General features: G+C 39.7%; 1 protein-coding gene across 1 annotated transcript in view; it reads left to right on the top strand.

The window, feature by feature from the left end:
- FBN2 (fibrillin 2) overlaps nucleotides 1-25,989 on the top strand; it is a 158,659-nt gene that overhangs the window by 37,062 nt on the left and 95,608 nt on the right. Inside the window, exons 7-11 of the mRNA XM_062617454.1 lie at nucleotides 7,580-7,705; nucleotides 19,979-20,104; nucleotides 21,558-21,710; nucleotides 22,461-22,694; nucleotides 23,915-24,052. Of these exons, the coding sequence (XP_062473438.1) occupies nucleotides 7,580-7,705; nucleotides 19,979-20,104; nucleotides 21,558-21,710; nucleotides 22,461-22,694; nucleotides 23,915-24,052 (777 nt within the window). The remainder of the gene's footprint in view (nucleotides 1-7,579; nucleotides 7,706-19,978; nucleotides 20,105-21,557; nucleotides 21,711-22,460; nucleotides 22,695-23,914; nucleotides 24,053-25,989) is intronic.

The raw sequence follows: 25,989 nt of genomic DNA, 5'->3' as shown, positions 1-25,989 counted from the left end.
AATGAGATGGATGATGGGGCAGAGTGTAGTTTCAACAAGTTTGCAGATGACACCAGACTGGGAGGGGTGGCTGATATGCCAGAGGGTTGTGCTGCCATTCAGAAGGTCCTTGACAGGCTGGAAAAATGAGCTGACAGAAACCTCATGAAGGTTCAAGAAGGAGAAATATGCAGTCTTGCACATGAGGAAGAACAGCCCCAGGTGCCAATATTGCTGGGTGCTGGTGATCTTGAAAGCAGTATTGCAGAAAAGGACCTGAGGGTCCTGGGGGAAACCAAGTTGAACATGAGCCAGCAGTGTGCCACTACAGCAAAGAAAGCTAATGGTATCCTGAGCTGTGGAAGAAAAAGTATTGCTAGCAGGACAAGAGTGGTGATCTTTCCCCTCTCGTCAGCACTGGTCAGGACACACTTAGGAATGCTGTGTTGAGATCTGGGCTCCTCAGAACAAGAGAGAGATTACGGTGTTTGAATCCAATGAAGGTTTATGAAGATGATGAAGGGTCTGGAGGATCATTCCTTTAAGGAAAGGCTGAGTGAGCTGGGACTCTTCAGCCTGGAGAAGAATGCTTGAAAGGAGAGTGCAAAGAGGACAAAGCCATGCTCTTTCTAAGTGGTGCCCAGTGACAGTACAAGAGGCCATGGGTGCAAAATGAACATACACAAGTCCATAGGACCTGATGAAATTCACCTGCAGGTCCTGAAGGAGCTGGCAAATGAAGTTGCTAAGCCACTGTCCATCATATTTGAAAAATCATGGCAGTCAGGTGAAGTTCCTGATGACTGGAAAAAGGGAAATATAACCCCCATTTTCAAGAAGGGGAAAATGGATGACCCAGGGAATTACAGACCAGTCAGTCTCACCTCTGTGCCTGGCAAAATCTTGGAGCAGGTTCTCCTGGAAGGCATGCTAAGGCACATGAAAATCAACAAGGTGCTTGGTGACAGCCAGCATGGCTTCACTAAGGGGAAATCCTGCCTGACCAATCTGGAGACCTTCTGTGATGGGGATACAGAACTGATGGACAGGGGTAGAGCAGTTGATGTCATCTACCTGGACTTGTGCAAAGCGTTCAACACTGTCCCACACAACATCCTTGTCTCTAAATTGGAGAGACATCAATTTGATAGGTGGATCACTCAGTGGATAAAGACCTGGCTGGATAGCCACATGCAAAGAGTTGTGGTCAATGGCTCAATGTCCAGCTGGAGACCAGTAACAAGTGATGTCCTTCAGGGATCGGTGTTGGAACCAGTCTTGTTCAACATCTTTGTCGCTGACATGGACAGTGGGATTGAGTGCACCCTCAGCAAGTTTGCCAATGACACCAAGCTGTGTGGTCCAGTTGATACGCTGGAGGGAAGGAATGCCATCCAGAGGGACCTCGACACACTTGTGAGGTGGGCTGATGCCAACCTCATGAAGTTTTACCAAGCGAAGTGCAAGGTCCTACACCTGGGTTGGAGCAATCCCAGGCACAGCTACAGGCTGGGCAGAGAAGAGATTCAGAGCAGCCCCGTGGAAAAGGACTTGGGGGTTTTGGTCAATGAGAAACTTAACACGAGCCGGCTTTAGGGTGCTCTCCAGCCCAGAAAGCCAACCATATCCTGGGCTGCATCAAAAGGAGCATGACCAGCAGGTCGAAGGAGGTGATCCTGCCCCTCTACTCTGCTCTTGTGAGACCTCACTTGCAGTATTGTGTACAGTTCTGGTGTCAACATAAAACGGTCATGGAACTGTTGGAACAAGTCCAGAAGAGGGCCATGGGGGTGATCAGGGGACTGGAGCACCTCCCATATGAAGATAGGCTGAGATAGTTGGGGCTGTTGAGCCTGGAGAAGAGAAGGCTGTATGGACACCTCATAGCAGCCTTCCAGTGTCTGAAGAGGGCCTACAAGGATGCTGGTGAGTGACTCTTCATTAGGGACTGTAGTGATAGGACAAGGGGTAATGGGTTAAAACTTAAACAGGGGAAGTTTAGGTTGGATATAAGGAGGAAATTCTTTCCTGTTAGGGTGGTGAGGCACTGGAATGGGTTGCCCAGGGAAGCTGTGACTGCTCTGTCCCTGGCAGTGTTCAAGGCCAGGTTGGACAGAGCCTTGAGTGACATGGTTTAGTGTGAGGTGTCCCTGCCCATGGCAGGGGGGTTGGAACTAGATGGTCTTAAGGTCCTTTCCAATCCTAATTAATCTATGATTCTATGAGGAACCGGAAAATCCTCCTCAATGCAAGGAAACATGTGAGGATGACCAAGCATTGGCGCAGCTTTCCTTGAGAAACTGTGGATTGTCCATCCTTGGAGACATTCAAAAACACAGGATGTGGTCTTTGACAACCTGCTCTAGGTAACCCTGCTGGAGCAGGGCAGTTGTATTAGCTGACCTCCAGAGGTCCCTTCCAACCTCAACCAGTTTGTGATTCTCTGAAAAACATCCTGATTTAGGAAACTTCTGATGCTCATGGTGTTATAAAAGGTTTCAGGGAAGTTCCTCTTTTACTGCTTCACAAGAAGCTAGTTAATGTCTTCCTTTTCTCACTTTTATTTCCCTATTCCTTCACTTTCAGTCTTCACTCTGACCCCATACATCGCCGCATGATTTTTAGTGCTGCTTTCCCCTACACTGCATCATAATGCAGTGGCTTAAAATTGCACAAATCTAACAAAGTGAGCTGTTCGGCTAGATTTCTGTTTCAGTTCTCCTCCATAAGAGTTCTTGGTAAGAGTCCTCCATAAACATGAGTTAAAAAATAGAGAGAAAATTAAGATGTTGGAAGATTTTTAATTCTTAGAAAATCAAACTTGATGAGATGTATCTTCTTTATTTTTCCTTCAGTTTTCATTCACACAGAGGTATGGTTGACCTGAAACCACAGCAGAAGCTATTAACTCAAATTCACTTCTATGGGACTCCCCACAGCATTATCTTAGAAAAGCATCTATTTTATTTAGAATACTTAGATTAGTTTTAAGCAAGAATAAATCCCATCATTTTTCTTCATTTAAAATATTTGCTTTTCTGTTTCTTTGTGCTTCCACTGCTTTAAGCATCCAAATTACAGTATGGAGAAATACTTGATAGAGGTTTTCCTTATATGTCAGAAGTAGGCCTCTGTCTGCATATAACGGCTTATGTTTCACTGTTCATCTTGAAGTGATTAGTATATTTTAGACATTCTTTTCATAACAATATTGTAAACAGAAACAGTGTACTGAAGGCATGCACGCTGGTTACAATCTTCAAGTAAGTCAAACTCCTCTGTATGATGAAGAGATTGGTCAGATAAGATGAATTCTTAAACTTTTGCTGCCAAAGTGATGCTGGCATAGCTTCTGGTTCTTCATTTAAATTACGTGAGAGATCAGTAGAACTCTTTAGCACCCGTGTCCACAATACTGTGTTTTCTTTTTTTTGCCAGCTTATTCTGTGTGGCAAATATTTTGAAGTTACACAGTTAACATCATTGCTGAATTCTGCTGGGAAGCATAGAAATAATGTGATAGTCTGCTTTTTGTGATGGGAAGTTTAAACAGACATCATTTTTGCTACGTTTTTGGCATTCTATTACAACATAGGAAAATCTGATTTCATTTATGTCTTCAGGAAATAGCACGGGATGATAGTAAGGCACAAACAGATGAAGGAAAGATTTTCCATGTTGAAAAGGAGAGGTGAAGAATTTCTTTGTTCCACAGAATCATTGCCTTTCAACAGCTGAGACAGTTTCTTAAGTTCTGAGTACTGGTAGTTCCTCCCAACCTAAGTTCTGTGGTGTTTGCAGGTTGATAGCATGTTGTCCACTCTCTCCTGCATTTTCAGACCACCCTACTGCAGGAAGGGACTGGATGTGTCACTCGACATTGTAGAGACAGTTTACCTTTCCAAACTCTGTATTATGGTACCTAGCCTGTAGAAATAAGCTCCAGGATTTCTCTACGGGTACGTATGGACATTTTAGAAAAAAGCGGTACAGCAGTGCTGTTCAAAGGGGGTAAAAAAAAAAACCTCCAACAGTCAGCTAAAGTAGAAACTCTGTGAGGGAGCCAGGCGGTATGCTGAAGAGACAAATTTGGACTAAGATTCTTGCACTGCAGTACTGCAAGGCAATACAATGAAGACTTAAAATTTCCGTGCCAAACTCATTCTGGCAGAAAAAGGTGAATGAAGATCTTAATCCAAATAAAAGGAGTAAAGAATGGGAGATCTGCAACTTGTGCATAGATAGAAGCTACAATAGTAGGTATGACTGCACAGGGGTGAACTGTGAAGAGGAAAATAAAAGAGTCAAGGTAGAGCTCTGGGAGGTGGAATGTGCTATAAAAAATTTAGAAAGAGGGGAGTATTAGCAATTCAGGAAACAGTTCTTCTCTAAGTGTAATAACTCCTATCTGAAAGGCCAAATGAGACTGGTATTAAATATTTTCCCTGCAGGTTTTAGTAATGGATACAGTGATCTGGGTAATGTTTTTTTAATGCTTTTCTTTCTGCTTTTTTTTTCTCAGATTTACAGAGACTTTTGTTAAATGAACACAAACCCCCCCTTGGTATTCAGTAAAACTGTAATTTTCTCACATATTGATTAGACCAGAATCACACAGTCCATAGTTTAAATGCTTGGCATTTTTTAAGTGAATGAATCAGCAGATAGCCTAGTTCAGAAGTTGATATGGACATGTCAAAATCAGTACAACTTGCAAGCTATAGTATCGGAATATAGGTTATAATTACAATGTGCATTACATATCAAAGAGGATGACAAAATTTGACTTCTGAGTATGAAGTTTCTCCTACTCTTCACAGGATGCCCATGTTGCAATCTTAGTATATCAGAAATGGCTGGTTAGCACCTTTTCAAGATTAATTATATTCCCTGAGTAATGTGCTTGTGTAGAGCATTATGGTGGTGGTGCTGTTTCATTTTTGCCAAGAACAGCTTTCTAAAAATTAAAGAAACAAAGCCAATCAAAATTAATCCTTTTTTTGTTTGTTTTTTTGTTTGTTTTTTGTTTTTTTTTTTGGGGGGGGTGTTGTTTTTTTGTTTGTTTGTTTCTTCTCCCTCTTCCCCCCAACAACTCCTATTCAGTCATTTCTTGAACAGGAATTGTGGCTATTCAGTTTGAGAGGAAATTTCTATCTGGGTAATTGTTATTACTAGCATTGCAAATGAAAAGTGCATTCTCCAATATTTATGTCTAAAATATGAGAGAATTTATTTTCCCTGAGCTTTTTGGTTCTACAGAGTCCACTCATCAGAAAGGGAAGCTGATTTTGGCTGTGTTTTCAGAGGTCCATATTGAAAGTTAGCTGTGCAAATCCCGCAGGCATTTTGCAGAGAAAACTGCAAAAGTGAAGAACCTTTTTTCACTTCCAAATATTATCAAACCTTTGAACACATGGAAACTTTCTGCTGAATCTATAGCATATTGAACCTTTATACACAGAAATATATCTAAAGAATTATTAATCCGATTTTCTGTTTATGGCAAAAAGTTTATTGTGTTAATGTGGTTGGGGTTTAAAAAAATAAATAAATGGATAATTAATAATGCTGAAACTCCTCTGTGGCGTAGCCTGACTGTCAAAGGTACAACAAAGTAAATAAAATAGCCTTCATTTCAAATTTCTTGTATTTTCAGAAAAAATATTCTTGTATCTTAAAATGGCATTTAGGAAGCAATTCATACAATATGCCCTTTTAAGAAAATACTTTTGTCCTTTCTCAGTTCCAAAACAGTAATGGTGTATTACAACAAACTTAGTTTTTTATCAAAAAAGTGATACTTACAAAAAAACCCCAAACATCGGGCTTGGACTGTTCATTTTTCAGCTAACATTGAAGTTGAATATACTTACTATCTTTACAGTTTAATATGACTCACAATAGTTAATGCATAAGCCCTCACAAATTAAGATTGATGTTAACAGAGAAAAGCAAGGTAGTGCATGTGATTCAAAGATCTGTAGGATCTCACCTTGCATTTGTGCTTTCTTCACTGGACAAGCTCTGTGCTTGGGATCAGCTTTTCAGACTTCGCATTTATTTGTCCTTTTAAAAACACAGGATTGGAATTGAAAGAAATTAATGTAATCAGTAGATCTTAAACTTTTATTTACTTTGAAACTTCAGCGTTACTTTTTTGTTTCTGGGAAGTACTCATTTCCTGCTGCTACTTCTGCTACTGCCATTTATTATTTGACATCTGTGACTTACAGAACTGTGAAAGATATGCAGTAGTTATTTTTAACCACTGATCTGCTGACACAGTTGGCTTAATTTAAATAAGCATTAATAACTGACACAAGGCACAGGCATGCTGAATATAATGAATGCCGTTTGAGGCCTAAGGGTCAAAAGTCAAACGCCATATTAGTTTTATTAAGAAGGGAGCTACTGAATGGGCTGAGTGTGAATAATAGATAGAACCTATTTTCTGGCTAATGTTGCTAAATCATGTTCAACTTTCTTAAAATACTTCAGAGATGAAAAGTTCACTTTCCAGACCAACTAGATTGTACCAAGCACTATTTATTTATTAAAAAATGCTTGCAGAAAGTTTATACTTCTGAGTCCTAAATCCATTTCCAATCTGTTGGACACAGTATGGTGCTAATTAAATCAGCAGAGATTCACGACCTAAGTGCAAACTTCTCCAAGTTAAACCCAAGCCCAGTGGTTAAAATAAGTTAAAAAAAAAAATTATAAATCTGTGCATTCTTCCTGGACTATGAGAAACTATACCTGCTTAAATGAAAAAATAGGTGGATAGACAAGGTTTTATCTATAGCACAAACATTAGGAGTAACAAAACCAAAACCTGATAATCCACAAACTCGAGTGGAATTTCGGTGTCTTGTGGGGGCCTTGATATAATGAACATCCTCCTGAAAAGGAATACTTCTTTCTACTATTAATATGGTTGTCCTACCCCATCTGTATCTTGCTGTTCTCTACATTGAGTGGCAAAGAGATGGCTGTGGGAAAAGTAGGCATAAAGAAAATGGCATAAAAAAAAAATGAACATGGTGTTAAGAGGAAAGAGGTGATTTCTTCTGCATGTTAAATAAAGTTTACCAGCTGCTTCATTTAATACTGCATGCAAGCTAACAGAAAATTTTCCATTTCTTGAAATGGAAATAAGATAATGGTTAGTATTATTTCTTTATTTGTCACTAATGAAAAATCTTAGGAAAAAGTACCTATCTTAAATAGGTATTTTAATCATAATAGAGAAAGGAATGAAATAAAATTGTGGGTTTTATTTTGTTAGGCAGTGTATTGCTTTAACTTATGATCGAATTCCATACTTAATTATAATCCAGGAATAGAAAATGGTATTAAATTGATCTCTGCATGTAGTACATTTTGAGCTTATGTGGAATTAAACACAACACACATGGAGATTTGGGTCACATTACTGCTGTTATTGCTGTATTTTATATTAGTGGCTGAAGCAGAGGAATATGCTGGGGTTTGCTTTAGTTATTTTTAAGAATAATTTCAGAGCTTTCTGTCTATCAGCAAAATTCATGATGAAATTTTGTATCTCATGCCAAGTAATCATTCTTTTTTGTCTTTGTAGATGTTGATGAATGCCAGGCTATCCCTGGAGTCTGCCAAGGAGGAAACTGCATGAATACAGTAGGTTCGTATGAGTGTAAGTGTCCTGCTGGTCACAAGCAGAATGAGGCAACTCAAAAGTGTGAAGGTAAGTGATGTTGTCATAGAAAATACCTAAAAAAATAGTTAAGTAAAGCATTAAAATGGAATGGAATTTAATGAAATAAAAGGTTCTGAATAGTTGCAGGGTCTGTTTCTACTTTGGTCTCATTTTGCATTAGATTTTTTTTTCTGTCTGACTTATGCGCATAAAGACAGTGTTTATCCTGTTTCAAAATTTAGTACTATTGATAAAGAGTGCATCTGTTAACAGCATATAACTGCAAGTGAGTTACTAGTATTTTGTTTGTTTTCTCAAAAATATCCAAAATACTCCAATACAGTTGTAGGTATTTTCAGCCTACTGAAAAGAGCGTGAAAAGCAACTTTGGCAGTTTTAACAATGGGTGTAAGAAATTACTTCTCTTACACTTGGCGTTGAAGAGCCTGGGTAAGTAAAAAAACATAGGAAATGTCCTTCTTTTTTAGATAAAAACCCATGTTTGATAGCGTAGACTGTGTTTGATGAGCATAGTTTAATAAACATAGACCATGTTTATTCACTAAACGTGTTCATACAATTAAAAACAACAATTCTGCATAAATTAATATGATGCAAAAATGGTGAGGTTTTGTGGATTTGATGAAGACTTCACTGATTTGACTGAAATTGCCATGCCTTCAAAAGAAATTAGACCTCTCCAACTTCATCCCAACAAGTAGGTACCTTCACATTCAAATTGCACAGATAAGAGGACTGCTTGTTCAAGGCTTTGGCTTATGATTAGGCAGCAACTTAAGTATGTTACCAAATTACATTATACTTAGTATTCAATTACAAACACAGACATGGTTTGCGACCAATTTTGGAAGCTGTCTCAGAGTTTCCCTTAGTTTTGCTTACAATACAGAATTCACAGAAAAATTAAGTAATACAATCAGTTTGAAAATCACACTTTATAAGTGAAAATGTTGCATTTTCACTTGTTTTCGTTGCAGGTAATACCGAAGTGTAAGTAAAAACGATATTCGAAGTTATTTTTCTCTGGTCCTGTCCTCCACCTCCTTCTGTTTTTTTTTTTTTTTGTTTTGTCTTTTTTTTTTATGCTGACTAGTTTCAGTTTCTGTGCAATACACAATGGTATTCCTGTCAGGAGTTTTTCTAGAGGAAACCTGGCTGTTTCTTGTTGAAACCTTCAGTTTACAAGAAGTAGAACGGCACCCATAGAAATAGAGCTTTTCTTACCATGCTTGAGTAGGAATAGGGGCAGTTGTGTGTGTGTCTGTGCATATGTGCATGTTTATTTACCTAACTGTATACAAAAGCATGCTGATAGGTACGCACAGAGGTTTAGGGCTTTGCAGGAGGCGGTGATGTTCACAGGGAAAGAAGATCCATTTGAACCATTTTAAAAGGGAACACCAGGAGCCTTGCAGAAACACTGTTTTCTCCTCTCCCTCTATGTGGAAAGAAGCACAAAGGAAGAATCATCCCTTTCTATTCGTTGCTAATAGCAAAAAAACCCAGCTGCTGTTATAGTTGCCTACTTGATCACAAGACACTTGCCTTGATCACTGATGGTGTCTGTAATCTGTCCACAACAGTGCTCATGCTTTACTGCTTTTAACCCTAAAGAGCTCCCTGTGAAAGAGACCTGATACCTCCTCTCAGTCAAGGATGCAGTTAAAATACATCAAATAGCTGTTTTAATAGAGATCAAAAACAATGCCAGTCATATTATGTATGTTATGTTTCTGCCTGGCATCTGCTTTGTCGCCTAAAGAAGAACTTATTTGTGATATGTTTCCTTCCTTCTGAAAACAATAATGAAAGCATTCTTTGCATTCTGCTTCTTTAACCTGTGTAAAGCTCCACTTTATTTGTAAAAAATGCTATTCAGCAGTTCTCCCTGATAGTGTCCACAGGAAAAAGTGAATTCAGTTTTAACACATATTTGCTTAAAAATCTGTGATTCTTATGGGACCGTGTATAATAAAAGTGAAATAGTATCTGGATTCTGAAATAGTTGCTGTTATTTCATAGTTCAGTAATAAATGGATTTTCATTTCCTGCATTGTTGGCAGCTTACTGAAGAACAGGTCACATGTGCTGGCTTTATTTCCTCTAAGCCCCTGCCACCCCTGCCCATGGCAGAAGTTAGATACTAATTAGTCCCTGTTCACAGCTTCCTCACTAGCTTCCCTGGTCATGTACTTCCTCACAGGGAATTACGCAAATAACAACCCACAAACCCACAGTGCCCAGTTTGTACCTTTTTTTCTGTCTTTTTTTTTTTTTTTCCTGGGGAAAAAGCCAAAACCAAAACCAAACCAAAAATGCTAAAACCGTTTCTTGTGTATTTCCCCGTGTTTCATAGCCAAGGTGGTAATGCCAAAATTATACCAAATTATACCAAAATTATACCAAAATTATACATTATTCCAAGAATAGAACAAGAATGGAAACCAAGCCTAGTTTTAATCGGGCTCTTTTATATATATATATATATATATATATATATATATATATATATATGTTTACACATATACACACACATATATGTGTGTATATATATGTATAAAAGCTTTGAAAATTCATTATCTGTCAGTGTCAGATTTACAGGATAAAACTATAGCCAGTCCTTTAAATAATTATACTTTCAGTTAGTGGGACTCATCATTTCAGTGAAGTTACCTCATTTATATATATGGATTAGGCCATTGGGAAGGAGAGCTTTAATGCAGTTTTTTATTTAAAACATGACATAGAAATAATGCAGTTTTTTATTTAAAACATGATATAGTATGGAGTATTCTACTCACTTTTTTCTTTAAGTATGGAAAACTAGATCAAGTATTAGTTACTAGCTACAAAGGACAAAATCCAAGTTGGAGTCAGTAGCCAGGCAAGGCTCCAGTATTCAGAGGCAGAGGCTGGAATTTTACACTAATATTCAGACCTTCCTTATTAAGTCTTCTACTTAATATTTGATATCCTTTGCCCTCAAACATCCTGATGTATTTTGCGGGTTTGTATTTTTTCTCCTGTGGTTCCTTTTGGAAGTAACAGCTACTGTTAGAGTAAGTAGGAATGTTCATGTTGTGCTTTTTGTGTCATAATGGATTTTGCTAGAACTGTGCTAAGCAGTAAAAACTGCTTTCCTGGGCTTTTTGCTTGCATTATATTCCTGTATTTATTTAAAAAGAACCCAATCAAATGCCAAAAAGGTATACAGTAAGTTTATTGCATTTATTTTGAGCCTCTGGTTACAGTTTACTGTCACTAACCTTTCAGAGGTTAATGGCAATTGTGTATCAGTGAAGAGGATTTAAGGGATCTGGAGCACTCATATGATGTGTTAAATGAACAAAAGAAAACCCCATACCCTTCTCTTTTTTGACATAAAATGCAAACACAATGTATTAAGCTTTCATTGTCTTTTTAAGAATGATATTCTGTTAATTTTTAGGACATTATCTTTCAGAATTAATGGAACTTGCATCTAGTTTGTTTGGAGATGGATTATATATAGATAAACTGAAAGGAGAAATAAGCTTGCAGTTGTTCTTACTGATTTACATATGAGATTGACTACTACTTATTAGTTCTTCAAAGATCTAATAAATGTGTTCCACTTACTCTTCTCAAATTGAAAATACATCATACTCCTTGAATAAATGTAGTTATGACACCCTTTAAAATCAAAGGTACTGTAGGAGCTATGATAGCTCTGATGCTCTTCCAAAATATTGTACCATTGACATCAAAGAACTAGGACTGTATGCCGAAGGCTATTTTTTTTTTTTATTTTTTTTTTTTTTTAAACATGGCACTAAAATGCAAAGAACCTTTTAAAAGAAGCCATTCTATTTCTGGTTTTCATGCTTGAATGTATAATTTCATTACATTCTGTGTTATTCAGATTTGATACTACCAGGTATTACTGTGGACTAAAACTATTTTCAAGGAGCCTTTTTTCAGAGCTCAGCAGTTGAGAGCACTTTTTCTGGGACTTTTAATTCAGTTAGTCATAAATTCCTGCTTACTGTAGCAGTAATAGTCATGAATTCTGGATGACAGGTAGTCAGCCTGGGGTTTTTATTGGCGGATTCACCTATTAATGCTCACACCTGCAAAGTTTATGCCACACATTGGTTCTCAGATTAAGACTGGCTTTCTCATCTCATGTGCAATAATTGGAACCACAGCCATTCATGCCACCAGTGTTTTTCACCTTTAAAACAGTGTCTCCCCTTACTATCTTTGAACCATTTTCCCTAGGACCATTAATTTATGTATTTTTGAGGAAGGGAAGAGAGCCCCCCCCAGTCAGCCATCCTAAAAATAGGTCTTTCTGAGGTAAAGTCTCAGAATTTCCAGTCACAAGTAACAGAGATTTTGTTGAAAGAATTGCACATGCAAGAACCAGGGAGGAGGAAGGAAAGACAGAGATTTAGCTTAAAAACTAGTGAAACAAAAAAATCCATTGACTCAGTACTGTTCCAGCAAGAAGATTTTTCTTACACAAGGGTTCTCCATGTTAACCGGTTAAAAAAAGAGGCTTTTTTCTCTGCATGGGGATGACTGGAGTATTCTTTCCACTCTGGTCATTGCCCAAATATCAGGAAGGTACTTGTTCCCTTCCCAGCCCCCTGTCACTCTTGGACAAGAGCCCTAGACACTGTTAAACTCCTGTGCATGTAGCCAGGTGAGAAGGATGGTCTATGTCTTGAAGCTTTGCAGAAGTGGCTTACTACTTTCTTCATCTGTCTTGCCAGTGCTCCAGACTCCACCTACACACTACTTCAGTCGGCTTTGTGCTGTATGACCAACGAGTTTAGAATTTGGTTTCCTTTGGTAGAAAATCAGGTGTTGTGTTCTTGTAATTAGAATTACTGCCTTTAAAGTGACAGGTACCTGTGCCAAGAAAAGTAAAAACGAAGAGAAAACTTCCAGTTTTTAAGTGCGTGCTTGCTTTTAGTAGTCAGATTTTTAAAGATTTGTTTTTCTTATGTTTATTTATTCTCATATATAGTAGCTGCTGTTGTACCTCAGTTCTATTAAGCCTACAAGATTAAAAAACCTCTGTAAGAGAGTGACTGACTCAATAGAATCACAGAATAGTTAGGGTTGGAAAGGATCTAGTAAGGAAGAAAATAATAAGGTTGGAAGATCATCTAGTTCCAGCCACCCAGCCATGGGCCTCACACTAGACCATGTCACCCATGGCTCTTTGGGCAGCCTCTTCCAGTGTCTCACAACCCTCACAGTAAAGAACTTCTTCCTTATACCTAACCTGAACTTCCCCTGTTCAAATTTAAACCCATTATCCCTTGTCCTATTGCTAGAGTCTCTGATGAAGAGTCCCTCTCCAGCATCCTTGTAGGCTCCCTTCATATGAACAGCCCCAACTGTCTTCAAAGGGGAGATGCTCCAGCCCCCTTGTCATCCTCATGGCCTCCTCTGTACTTGCTCCAACAGCTCCATGTCCTTCTTATGTTGAGGACACCAGAACTGCACACAGTACTTTCAAGTGGGATCTCATGAGAGCAGAGTAGAGGGGCAGGATCACCTCCTTCGGCCTGTTGGTCACGCTCCTTTTGATACAGCCCAGGGTTTCTGGGCTGCAAGCGCACACTGAAGCCAGCTCATGTTCAGTTTCTCATCAACCAACACCCACAAGTCCTTCTCGACAGGACTGCTCTGAATCTCTTCTCTGCCCAGCCTGTAGCTGTGCTTGGGATTGCCCTGAAACAGGTGTAGGACCTTGTATTTAGCTTGGTTGAACTTCATGAGCTTGGCATTGGCCCACCTCTCAAGTGTGTCAGGGTCCCACTGGATGGTATTCCTGCCCTCCAGTGTATGAACCAAACCACGCAGCTTGGTGTCATTGGCAAACTTGCTGAATGAAAACCTGAATGCAACAGATATTTGAAAACACTATATTCCTAGCACATGGATTCTTAAATTGAACTTGCTCATGTATCACTGCTGGCAGTTGCTACCAGCTTTGTGCCATCTGATTCATGTGTACAGCATTTGCATCTCAGACAGTACTTCCATGGTGATAAACTGTCACCATGTTGCTAATCTCTTTATCAAAGCTTGGGTGCCTATGAACTTTGTAATTAGTCTTGGAGTTTATTTTTGGAACCACTACAGTATTGATGAAAAAGGGTTGTGTAGTATCCCCTAGAAATCAAAGGTGTGTTTTAAGGGATGGTAAAAAGGGAGTTTTCTTGCATGAGCTTCCAGTGACTGCCATTGGGAAGGTGTCACTTTCCATAGAAAGTAAGTTCTTCCCACAGAGTCCTCATTTCATCCAGTTTTCACACCTGTTTCAGACTGTGTCTGCATACAGAAGACAGTATTCATGTTTAAAAGACTTATGGGCTGTGAAAGATCTGTGCTGCATGAAAGATCTCAGTAAGACGTGCACCAGTTCTGGTCCTGTTTTCATTTGTACACATAGTTTCATTGCATTAATTAAATCAGGTGGTAAGTAGTTCACCACATTATTGTTGTCTTTAATATGGTAAATCAATGCAAGATTTCAGAGATTTTCTGTGGAATTAATGAAGTTTTATTTATACCATCATTTGGAATTCTGGAATCTCTGCAGTAGGTAGTTATGAAGTCTTAAGTGAAAGCATTATTTCTTAAAAGTGTTTTAGCAAATATGACATGTTGCTTTGTACGTCTTAGAGCAGATGTCTGAAATGTGGGAAGTAGTTTTCATCATTTTGTAACTCTTTTAATGTAAAATTGAAAATTTCTTCATCCTATAAATTGCTTAAATAACCTTGTAAAAAGACAAAGTTTTCACTTTCTCTGATTCTGTTACATAGTATAAAACAACAACAAATTCCACAGGATGCTTATATGTGTGGACTAGTTAGGAATTCTGAAGACATGTTACCTGTAAGATAAATTGTCTTTTCTGCAATGATACTCCTGATACTCCAAGTGACATGCTAGTGGGAAAGGGAATGTTTTATTCATACCTTCATTTTGCAAAGAATAGTTTGCATACTCTTAGTGGTGTTGTGGCAAAACTTCACTTTCCTCTCAGTAGAAGGTGCTTTCTGTAGATTCATATCTAAAGGGAGTTCTTCATATGTGGACCTTCCCACAGTGGGGAGTTAACCTTTTTAACATAGTCCCTGTGTGCACCAGATTTTTTTGACACTGTTCATTTTCTTTGAGTGTGTGGAGAATGTAAGAAAGGGAGGGAGCAAAGTCTTTATCACATAAAAGCCTCCTAAGAACTATTTCTCATTTAGTCATTCATCTCAAGAGAATTTCTAGAGTGACAAGTCCAAGGATATGATAGGTCTGTGGAAAAGTACAAAGAATGGTCTGTGGGGTCCCAAGGTTTCCTTGAAAGGAATGTGAAGACCTTCACAGTGTCATCACAAGATAATTTCTGTCATACACTCTTTCTGGTGCTTCTCCTGCATTATTTGACACGACAGTGTGGGTTCAACAGTCTTTTTTGATTAGATCTTTGTTTCACAGTATGAAAGCTGATTTAAATTAATACTGCACTGTCGTGGTTTAAACCCTAGCCAGACAGCTTGTTCACTCACTCCCAGTGAGTGGTGCTGGGCTGAGAGCAATAGAGGACCCCCATCCCCCCAGGGCTCTCCCCTTCTCCGCTCCCAGGTCCTGCTGATCACCCCCTGACTCTCCAGTCTATGGATCAGCTGATGGATGGGAATCAGGGAGTCTCGGTTGGTGCGATATTGCCGCCGGTGTACTGTTGTGGTCGCAATTGGCACTTGCTGTTCTTTGACTTTCAGCAACCCCACAACAGAAGGATCCTCTGAGAGACCAGGCAAGGTGGACAGCTGCTCAATTTCCTCAGTCTCCAAAGCAGCAATACCAAAAGCCCATCGGTACCGTTTTGGGTCTTTGAAGGACCCTCCCCTCAGGTAGTCTATGCCAAGGATGCATGGAGCCTCTGGACCAGTCACAATAGGGTGCTTTTGCCATTCCCTCCCAGTCAGGCTGATTTCAGCCTCCAGCACCGTCAACTCTTGGGATCCTCCTGTCACTCCAGAAATATAGATGGGTTCCACCCCTTGACGGCATCAAGGTACACTGTGCACCGGTATCTACTAGAGCCTTATACTTCTGTGGGACTGATGTGCCAGGCCATCTGATCCACACAGTCCAGTAAATCTGATTGTCCCCTACCTCCACCTGGCTGGAGGCAGGGCCCCTCCAATGGTCATCACAGCGTTGGACACTTAAGTTGTGGTGAAAGGGATTATTCTTCGTTATCACAGGAACTGGAGTCAAATCAGCTCTTCCACTCTATCTGGGAAACTACTCACCAGAAACTGAAGCCGTAGCTCTCATGGGATGATCAGTCTTGGCCCTTGCTTCCCTCTTCAATTCACTCAACCCATTCCTCCAAAGCTGAAGTAGGTTTTCCATCCCACTTTGTCATGTCTCCTCCGTGATCCCGCACGTAAAACCATAGGGTACCTCACGGTGTATACCTCCTGTACCTCCTGTGTCTCCTCTCTCGAACAGTAGGACACTTTTTGTTAATAGCTGAGACGTGTGTTGGTACACGTGAGGAGCTGGATAAATCAGATAGATCGTCCCTCAATTGTTCGAGGTCTTGGGACAGTTTTTTCACAGCTGAGATGATGGAAGGGGTGAGATTGTCTTCAAACTCTCGGAGTTTATGAACCATTTCATCCACTGTTAGTGGTACTATGTCATTCCAGGTTACTGGTGCCAATGAATCTGATATGATGACGGTGCATTCTGTGTAAGTTTTTGTCACATGGGTCATGTACATTCAACTTCATCTGGATCCATGGGTATATCCCCATTATTCCTCTTGATGTGATAGATCGTCTCTATGATGGCTGATTCCCTCAGAGACTGGATGCCTTTGTCTATAGTAGTCCACTTGGCCAAATGACTCATAACATCGTCCTTTTATGGAAACCTTTCTTTCACAGCTGCCAAGAGCCGCCTCCAAAGGCTGAGGGACTTTTTCTGTCTTGCAATTGCTTTGTCAATTCCCCCTTCTCTAGCAAGTGATCCCAGCTGCTTGGCTTCCATACCTTCTAGTTCATGACCATCGGCCCCATTGTCCCAGCATCGGAGTAACCAGGTGATGATGTGCTCCCCTGGTTGATGGGTAAAATCTTTTCGCATATTCCGTAGCTCGGTTGAGGTCCGAGGTCGAGAAGTTACCTCTTCTTCTTCTGCTTCGTCATGTGATGATGACTCCTGATCAGATTCTGGACCGGGTGGTGAATACATTGCTTCTTCATCTTGCTTCACCCTTCTTGCCTCTTTTTTGCTTGTTCTTTTGCGTATAGGGGCAACCAATATTGGTACGAATTGGTCCTCTGGTTTGGCTGCAGTGATTATCACTGTGGTTTGAGTAGCAACTGTACTTGTTGCTGGGGGTGGTGTAGCTGCTGTGCTTGGAGCTGGGGTAACCGCGCTGTCTGTTACAGTCGAAGTTTGAGCAGCTGCTGTACTTGCCACTGGGGTAGCTGCGCTGTTCATTGCAGCCAAAGTTTGAGTAGCGACTGTACTTGTTGCTGGGGGTGGTGAAGCTGCTGTGCCTGGAGCTGGAGTAGCTGTGCTGACTGTTGCTTTGCCCTCAGATCCGCCAACATTCTTTTCCTTTTGAAGGTGCTGGATAGTGTTGAACAAGGCCCTGTAAGCATAGGCCAAGCCCCAGCACGTTGCCATGATTTGTCCATCTCTGGTATGGCCAGAATGACCACACGTCTCATTTAAGTGTTTTACTAATTATTCTGGATTTTGCAGTTGTTTGGTGGTGAAACTCCAAAGTACTGGAGGGGCCCACTGACCTAGATACTTGCCCATACTATCCCACACACCCTGCCACTCATGGCTGTCCAGCCTCAGGGAAAATCTCTCGGTCCTCCTACATCGTCGTTTGACCCTAGACAAGACCCAAACCTGACTCTGCTTAACTCTTGAAATCAGTCGTGGGCAAAACACACTCTGTATGCGTGCTAGCATGGTGATCCCCATCACGATCAGCAAACAAGTCTCAACAGCATTAAAAAGCCATTCAAAAACTTCAAAACTCTCAAATGTAAATGGTCTGGGGGGAGGACTGGGAGGGTAAAAGAATGTCTCCTTCACAGATTGACCACCCGAGAAGGAGAAAAAAGATGTGTAATTGCTAAGCACTTCTATTATACACCTCCCAAAGTATAAAGGTGGCGACCACACTGGGAACATAAGCCAGATCAGTTTCATGATCAATGATTCTATCGTATTACAAGTCATTACCATAAAGTACAATGAGACAAAAACCTTAGCCCAAGCCCCACACTTGAAAAACACTAATACAGCAAATACCGGATGGACGTAAGGATATGATCTACTGAAACTGTGAGATCAAGAGGAACAACCTTGAGAGCCAGTAAATCGGCATTGTGACGAGTGACTATTCATCCAGTCAGATCTGTCATTATCTCAACCCCTCGAGCCCCACATTGGGCTTCAAAAAGAACTGTCATGGTTTAAACCCTAGCCAGACAGCTTGTTCACTCACTCCCAGTGAGTGGTGCTGGGCTGAGAGCACTCGAGGGCCACCCCCCCCCCCGCCCGGGGCTCTCCCCCTCCCGGGGCTCTTCCCTTCCCTGCTCCCGTAGGAACAGGGAGGAGGATCGAAAGAGTGCAACTCCCACAGGTTGAGACAAGAACAGTCCAGCAACCAATGTACAACACAAATCACCACCGCTACCACCAACGACAACAATGATAAGAGAAAATAACAAGGGAAGAGAATACGATACCACCGGCCAAGAAACGAGTCCGACCCAGAAGCCCATGTCCTTCTGGGTAACTCCCAGTTACCCCTCACCCCGGGCATGATGTGCTGTGGTATGGAATACCTCCTTGGCTAGCCTGGGTCAGGCGCGCCGTCTCTGCTTCCTCCCGGCTTCCCCTCCTCCCTGGCAGAGCATGAGCCTCACAAAGTCCTTGGTCAGGGTAAACATCACTTAGCAGCAACCGAAACATTGGTATCACCAACACTGTTCCCAGGCTGGAAGTCAAAACACAGCACTGCACCAGCTACCACGAAGGAGAAAAATGGCTGTTACTGCTGAACCCAGGACATGCATCCAGACTTTTACAAACAAGTCAAGCTGAAGTCTGGTATCTGTGACTACTTTTTGTATCAGGCCATGTGAAACCTGTGGTATTACGTCATTCCAAGTGCAAAACATAACTCATCTCAAGATAGTTAGAAAGTTCGCCCACATTTTCCCATGTTTTCTCAGAATGCCTCCCATGTTACACCTGGGCCACAGTTCACATTTGTTGAAAGCCACTCAAAAAGCTAGTGTAAAGAGGTCACTTAAAAGTAAAATTAGGTTACTAAAACAACTGTAAAAATATTCAGATGTCTAAAGATTGTCGCAGTTTTAGAATGAAGTGGTTATTTAAATGGCTCATTTTTATAAATGGTCGTGATCCAGTCTTTATTCTTATGCTGCTCTTCCTACTTGTAATTCTTCCATTTCAGTTTGCTTTGCTGTGCTTCAAATCTCTAATAATACAGTCAGACTGCTTCCTCTTGTTGCTTCTCCTTGCCTCAGCTCCTAATTTTGCTTCCAGTTTGTGCTGGGAAAGGACACAGTGCTCTCAGGCTGGTGCTGAATGCCTTAGGAACCCCTTGTTATGTACAGCAGCTCATTCATCAGCTTGATGACATCTCACTTTATATATATTTACATACAAAATTGTTTCAGTGTTCATATGAGAGCACTGCTTTTAGGTAGCAGAAACATTCGAATGGATTAAAAATATCTGAAATAAAAATGCAACATTTGGTTGGATTTGAATAGATCGGCCAAAATTCCTGCTTATAGTTGGAATATTAGAAGGCTAGAAAGCAGGCAGATCTGATAAGGAATATTTCTGTGGTTGCAGAAGCCAAGAGTTATCATAGTTGGCTTCTGTCCCATCCTCCTTCCTTCAGCTCAATAGCCAGATGAGTATTTTGATGTTGCATTGTAGCTATTGTGTGCTTCCTGGAGATGGCAGTCAGTGTGTGTCACTTCAGGGAAATTCCAGACTGTCCTCACATGCTCTGCAACTTGAAGTGGTACACCCCTTGAATGTATAAGGAAAGCTCCATTACATGGCAAGCAAAATTATTTGCAGTATTCAAACACCAGCAATTTGTTATTCAGTCTGAGTTTAATAATTGTTGCATATCAGAAAAGGTCTTTCCCTCTTTTTAATACACTGTATAAAAGTGCTCATTTAATTATTCCATGTCTTTTCCTTTTTGCATAGATATTGATGAATGCAGCATCATCCCGGGAATCTGTGATGGTGGTGTATGCTCTAACACCGTGGGAAGTTATTTCTGCATCTGCACATGGGGTTATGTTACATCTGTGGATAGCTCCCACTGTATTGGTAGGTATTTCAACCTGAAGGCTTTTAGTGCTCTCAGAGTTACTAAGGCAACTCATAAACAGCAGAAGAACTTCTGTTGCAGTCATCTAGCACTTCCCCCTATGCTAAACTGTGCTAACTCCCTATTATCTCTGATCCAGCTGCTTCAAATTTATAACATCCTCTTCTGATGATGATTGCCACTGCAGCCATCTTTATGTGGATTGTAGATCCCTCTGTGTCAACTGCATTGTAGCTTGAGAACTCCTGCCTGAGATCTGGATCTTCTTAGGAAAAAAGCAACTACTAACTCTTTGTTATCTAAACAAACATAAGAAATGTTCATTATATTTGTTTCTCAAACTTGCATTGGATGAAACCAAAAGCTAAGCTCACTTTGGTCCTAAAGGGGCAAACGTTTATTCTTACTTGGTATTTCAATTTCCATCTCACATAGGTTAATTTAACCTTTAGAGACAAATATAAGGCACATATATAAGTTCAGGAGGCATTAAGTAAGATATGCTGAAATGCCAGTAAATTGTCTGGAACAGATACTAAAACAAACTAAATATTTGGTTTCAGTAGGTGCAGTTTTTACAAGAAAATTTATTTAAAATCTGTTTCTGTATTATAAAAAAAAAAGTATGCTTATTTTCACATGTTGTAATTTCTTTTATAAAGCTTCACATGTCAAATATATAGTATAAACCATTCCAATGAATTATCCATAGTACTGCATACCATGTGTGAAAAACATTAACAATTGCTAATAGCAGTGCCTTTTCTAGATCTCATGTGGTTCTTATTTTTTCAGACATATCTAAGCACTTGTTTTCATGTTGAGAAAGGGATGGGGATTCTGAAAGGATTTTTTAATTACAGATGAATGATGTAAGCCAGTAGCAGCACAAGACCTACAAATGATTTCACATAGATAGTTTTTCACACAACATAGACAGCTTTTGTTACTCGGGGTCATCTGAGGAATGCCAGACGTCAAGTATATTATGGCTGGCCTCAGGAATACTGAGAACATGATTTCCAATATGATCAAAATATCTATGGATTTTGGCATGGTTTACAATGTAGTTGCCAAAATCAGTTCCCAAAACCAACTGCACACAAATCACATGCCTTAGTGCACTAAAGCAGGCCCTTATATCACAGATTCTCCTTCCCTTAAATGAAAAATGTGTCCGAAAGTTCTTGTGCTTCTAAATGTTTGTAGTATTGAACTATAATTTGTATATTTTGTATACTTTGTACAATTTCTCCTTAGGAGAAAAGTGAAGAATGTAATCCTTATTAATACAAATTATTTTATTCTTCCCAGTTTAAGATAATATGCGCTTTTAACCAAAATATCAGGATGTGCTCAGTTATTGTAATTACTACCACATCTTTTGAAATTCATGGAGCTTTTCTCCTAGTCAGCGTTCAGGAATGGTTTTATTTTTAAATTAATTTCCAGATCAGAGGGCAGGTACATGTTTCTCCAGCATAGTGAACGGCCGCTGTGCACAGGAGCTTCCCGGTAGGTTCACCAAAAGACAATGCTGCTGCAAGTCTGGCCAGTGCTGGGCCATTGGGTCTGTTCCAGGCATGTGTCCTGTCAGAGGGTCTGGTGAGTGACTTGATTTATTTTCTCACTGTCCATTCTACTTGGGGTTGAGGTCACTGAAATATTATAAACTAATTTAAAATGCAGGGGAAATGGAAAAAGTCAGGAATTACATTATTATTCATACCTGTGGTTTTGATACTGATGTTACTGTCTGTGAGCCATTTTGGGGAGTTCATGATTGTTTGGGACTAGTTTCTTTTGTTGACTTTGGCAATAATTCCTAGGAAATGGGAAAGATTTTGTGGTCAAGCTCAAAGAGGAAACAACCCTGAGGTCCGTAGGTTATTTTGATTTAAAGGTACAGCTGCTCTCTTGTTCCATTAAATTTTGGGCTACATTGAACCAGGAATGTGTCAGTATTTAATTTATTCTTTCAACTCGGCTCACAGAACAGTATTCCACATCTCTAGTGAAATGTATTTTCAGTTTATCAATATCAAGATCTCTGAGTGACCCTGAGTGACCAGGGAGTTACACTGCAGCTGGCAGCGTGTCAGCAAAAAGGTTTCAACAAATAGCTGTAAATTACAATATTGCCTTTTATTATTTTTAGTGTCCCCGCTTAAGTAACACCCATCACAGTCATGGGATCTGCCTGAGATAAGGAGTGGGAGAAGGAGCACATCATGCCAAAGAAATGAGGAGCTGGTGTTCAATATATTGTAGCATACAAAGGTCTCTACCTTCCTTGTAAGCTGACTCTGAAGGGTTCATTTACTTTATGCTTCTCTGTGCATTCCTATTTAATAGATGAACACCGCAGACTTTGTGTGGATGGTGCTTCTGCTGGAGGTCGTTCCAGAGGTGGTGGGACAGGAGGAAATGGGTTCCTTCCTGGTGGCAATGGCAATGGCTATGGCCCAGGAGGAGCAGGATTTATTCCCATCCCAAGAAGCAACGGTTTCTCCCCAGGTGTAGGTGGAGCAGGGGTAGGAACAAGTGGCCAAAGTCCCAATGGGAATGGACCAGTAATTACAGGGCTAAGTAAGTTCTTGCATTGTTGTGACTTGTTTTTCACTTTTTTTTTTTTATTCCTTCCATTTTTTCCTTTTTTTCTGCTTAGTTTTTAATCTGGAAATGATGTGGTGTTCTTAACACATAAAAATGCCTTTGTATTCAAGCACATTTAAGAGCCCTCAGTTAATAGATTCAGATGTTTAGGAACCCTTTTTTTAAAAGAGCTCAGATGTAGAGATTTTTTTATTCAGTTATAGAGTCCTTGAGACTGTGCTGTTATAGAATCATAGAATAGTTAGGGTTGGAAAGGACCTTAAGATCGTCTAGTTCCAACCCCCCTGCCATGGGCAGGGACACCTCACGCTAAATCATATCACCCAAGGCCTCGTCCAACCTGGCCTTGAACACTGCCAGGGATGGAGCATTCACAACCCCCCTGGGCAACCCATTCCAGTGCCTCACCACCCTAACAGGAAAGAATTTCCTCCTGATATCCAATCTAAACTTCCCCTGTTTAAGTTTTAACCCGTTACCCCTTGTCCTGTCACTACAGTCTCTAATGAATAGTCCCTCCCCAGCACCCCTATAGGCCCCCTTCAGATACTGGAAGGCTGCTATAAGGTCTCAACACAGCCTTCTGTTCCTGCTGATCTCTCCTGGTCAGTACTAATAAAACTTCGTATTTTTAAGTGTTTTCAAAAAACACCAGGGTTTAAAATAAATTTCTCTTTCTTTGTTCTTCCAAATGTAAAACTTACCTATTCTGCAGGAATACTGCTTTGACTGAGAGCCCAAGAGGAATAATATTCTGAAGGAAGTCTGATATATGTAGAGCTGCTTATAACGTGTAAGCACGTCTCTAGGATGGAGTATTATTAGAGAGGCAGGCCAAAAATAGTAAACATATAGGAACAGACTGCTTCAGCTTTCACCCAGGTTGTGTTTTTTTCACCCAGGTTGTGGTTTATTCATAAGGCCACTGACGGTCTCATGAGGCTATACTCATAAATGGTAATTCAAAATTAAGACTGTTCATCTAATGTTCTTTTTGGTTCTGAGAGGTACTTGGTTTTGTCATGTCAAGAGATAGTGCTTGGAAAAAATACTCTATTTGGTGGATCTATTTATACACCTGATAATACTTTCTGAAGCTTATATAACCTTTATACTTCTATTTGAAAATATTAATATTTTCATATATTAATATTTTCATATATTAATATCTCATGTTCTGTTTCTTTTATCAGCAATACTCAATCAGACAATAGACATCTGTAAACACCATTCCAACCTTTGCTTAAATGGCCGTTGTATACCAACCCTTTCTAGTTACCGATGTGAGTGCAATATGGGATATAAGCAGGATACAAATGGGGATTGTATTGGTAAGTGCACATTTCTAAAATCCTTTATTCACTTTTAAAATGCTAATACTTTTGTGCTTTAAATCTGTTTAAAAAAAAAAACAAACAAACATACTCTTTTTTTTCCCCACTTACATCTTAATTTTAGTATGGCTTTTGTGAAAAAGTGTGCAAAGACCATGATACTACATATACTAAAATAATTTAAAATCTTTGTGAGAGTTAATATCTTTCCATCTTTAATCAGAAATATTGGTTTTGAGTATTCGTGTACTTGATGGATATTGTACATTTTTGCCTTCACATTCAGTAAAATAAATTCTGTTTCATGTTCGCTTTAGTTATGCTCACATAGCTCCTTTTTTGCTGCAGGAGTTCATGTCAAGTTATGTTCAAGATAAAGAGCAGAATTTATGTTTTACCTACTCATAATGATGAATTGCAGTTTGAAAGACACCAAATACTTTTTAAAATGGATTAATTAAATTTTTGTGTTTAAAATGAGAATTTTATTTCATCCAATATGAAAATATTGAGTGCTAAATTTTCATAACAGCTGAATTTAGGATTCTGTGCTTTTATTCAGTTACTGTGGACTTAACTCTTGCAGTGTCAAAGGCTTATGAGGTATTTTGGGGAAAATACAAAATTTGGGAGTTTTTGTGGTGTAGTAGTGTGGAGAAGAAACCTGTAAGCAGGACAGAGCTTAGTGATGTATAGGATCCTCAATAGAAAGGTGTGGTTGTATTTCTGATTAAAAATTTGCTTAGTGATTCTTTGTAAAGAGATTTGAGATCTGTGTATGAAAAATGTCTTAAAATAGCTTACAAGAGTTAGCAGTGGGCTTTTCTTACAAAAACTGTGCTTTTAGAATCAATTTCTAGTGTGCTTGTGGATTAGAGGGAAAAACAGAAGCAAATGCAGAAAATTGCATCTACACGAATCCTTTAAAAAATGTTCTAATCCAAGACTACACCGTTTATGGTATGCAGGTGATAATAGTACAGGCAGATTTCAACATACATGCAGTAGTGGGTATCAACCAGAAATTGAGCAGGGAGCACTTCATCTCTGAGTTACAAATTCTTCCATCTCCCACTGAACTGCAAACTGAGTATAAGGAACTGCCTGGCCTGGCAACCTGCCTTCTAGAAAAGTGAAATGTGACAACTGTTGAATAGTACTTTAGCTTTGATGTCCCTGTTTCTTACCATGTTTAACTGCTCTTTTTCCTTTCTCAAATTAAACCGATATACTGCAACTGATAGTTTGCAAGCCCCCTTAGCTTGGCTGTTCCTTTGCACCAGAAAGGTCAGTTACAGCTATAACGTTCCTGACAACTGTACAAATGCACCCTCTTAAAAAGATCTCAGTTACTGGAGAATCCATCACTTCCCTAAGCAGTTGCAGTGCTCAATAGATAAATTTAGAGAAAGTTTTCAGAACATCTAATCTAAATTAAACATTGTTTTGCAAAACCAAAAATGAGCTCATTGTTTCTTGTCTTATCCACAATATTTAAGGAAAGCAGTTCAATACCTTTCCTTTTGTACTTTTTTGTACTTGAAGACTGTTGCTTCCTCAGAGTTGTTCTCTGTGATTCAGTGAGATCAACTTTTCCTGCTTTTTTTTTTTGGCTCACAGTTTTCTGTACCTCTGATCTGTGGCTGGGAAATTCAAGAGGGTTAGTCTCTTGCTGCATCCTTGGGCCTCAGGAGCTATAAGTGCCTTTTAAGTGGCGAGTTGGAGGGCTATTGTTTCTTCGTGGTGTATGGAGACTCTTGGCACTTTTGTTCCTAGCACTGAATTAATTTTGCAACAAATAAAGAAGCCAGAAATTGTTAGATATTTTTCTGTAGAGTTAAAGAAAAGTCTTATTTCAAAATTATTCTGCCAAATCAATAAATAATGGCATTGCATACTGCTCTTTGACCTGAACTTGTGCTATGCTGCTTTCA

The sequence above is a fragment of the Pezoporus occidentalis genome, unplaced genomic scaffold, assembly GCF_034315485.1.
Source record: "Pezoporus occidentalis ecotype Australia unplaced genomic scaffold, CSIRO_AGI_Poc_V1 ctg196, whole genome shotgun sequence".
NCBI lineage: Eukaryota > Metazoa > Chordata > Aves > Psittaciformes > Psittacidae > Pezoporus > Pezoporus occidentalis.
The sequence above is the reverse complement of the archived record's forward strand: the minus strand, read 5'-3'. Positions and strand labels throughout refer to the sequence as shown.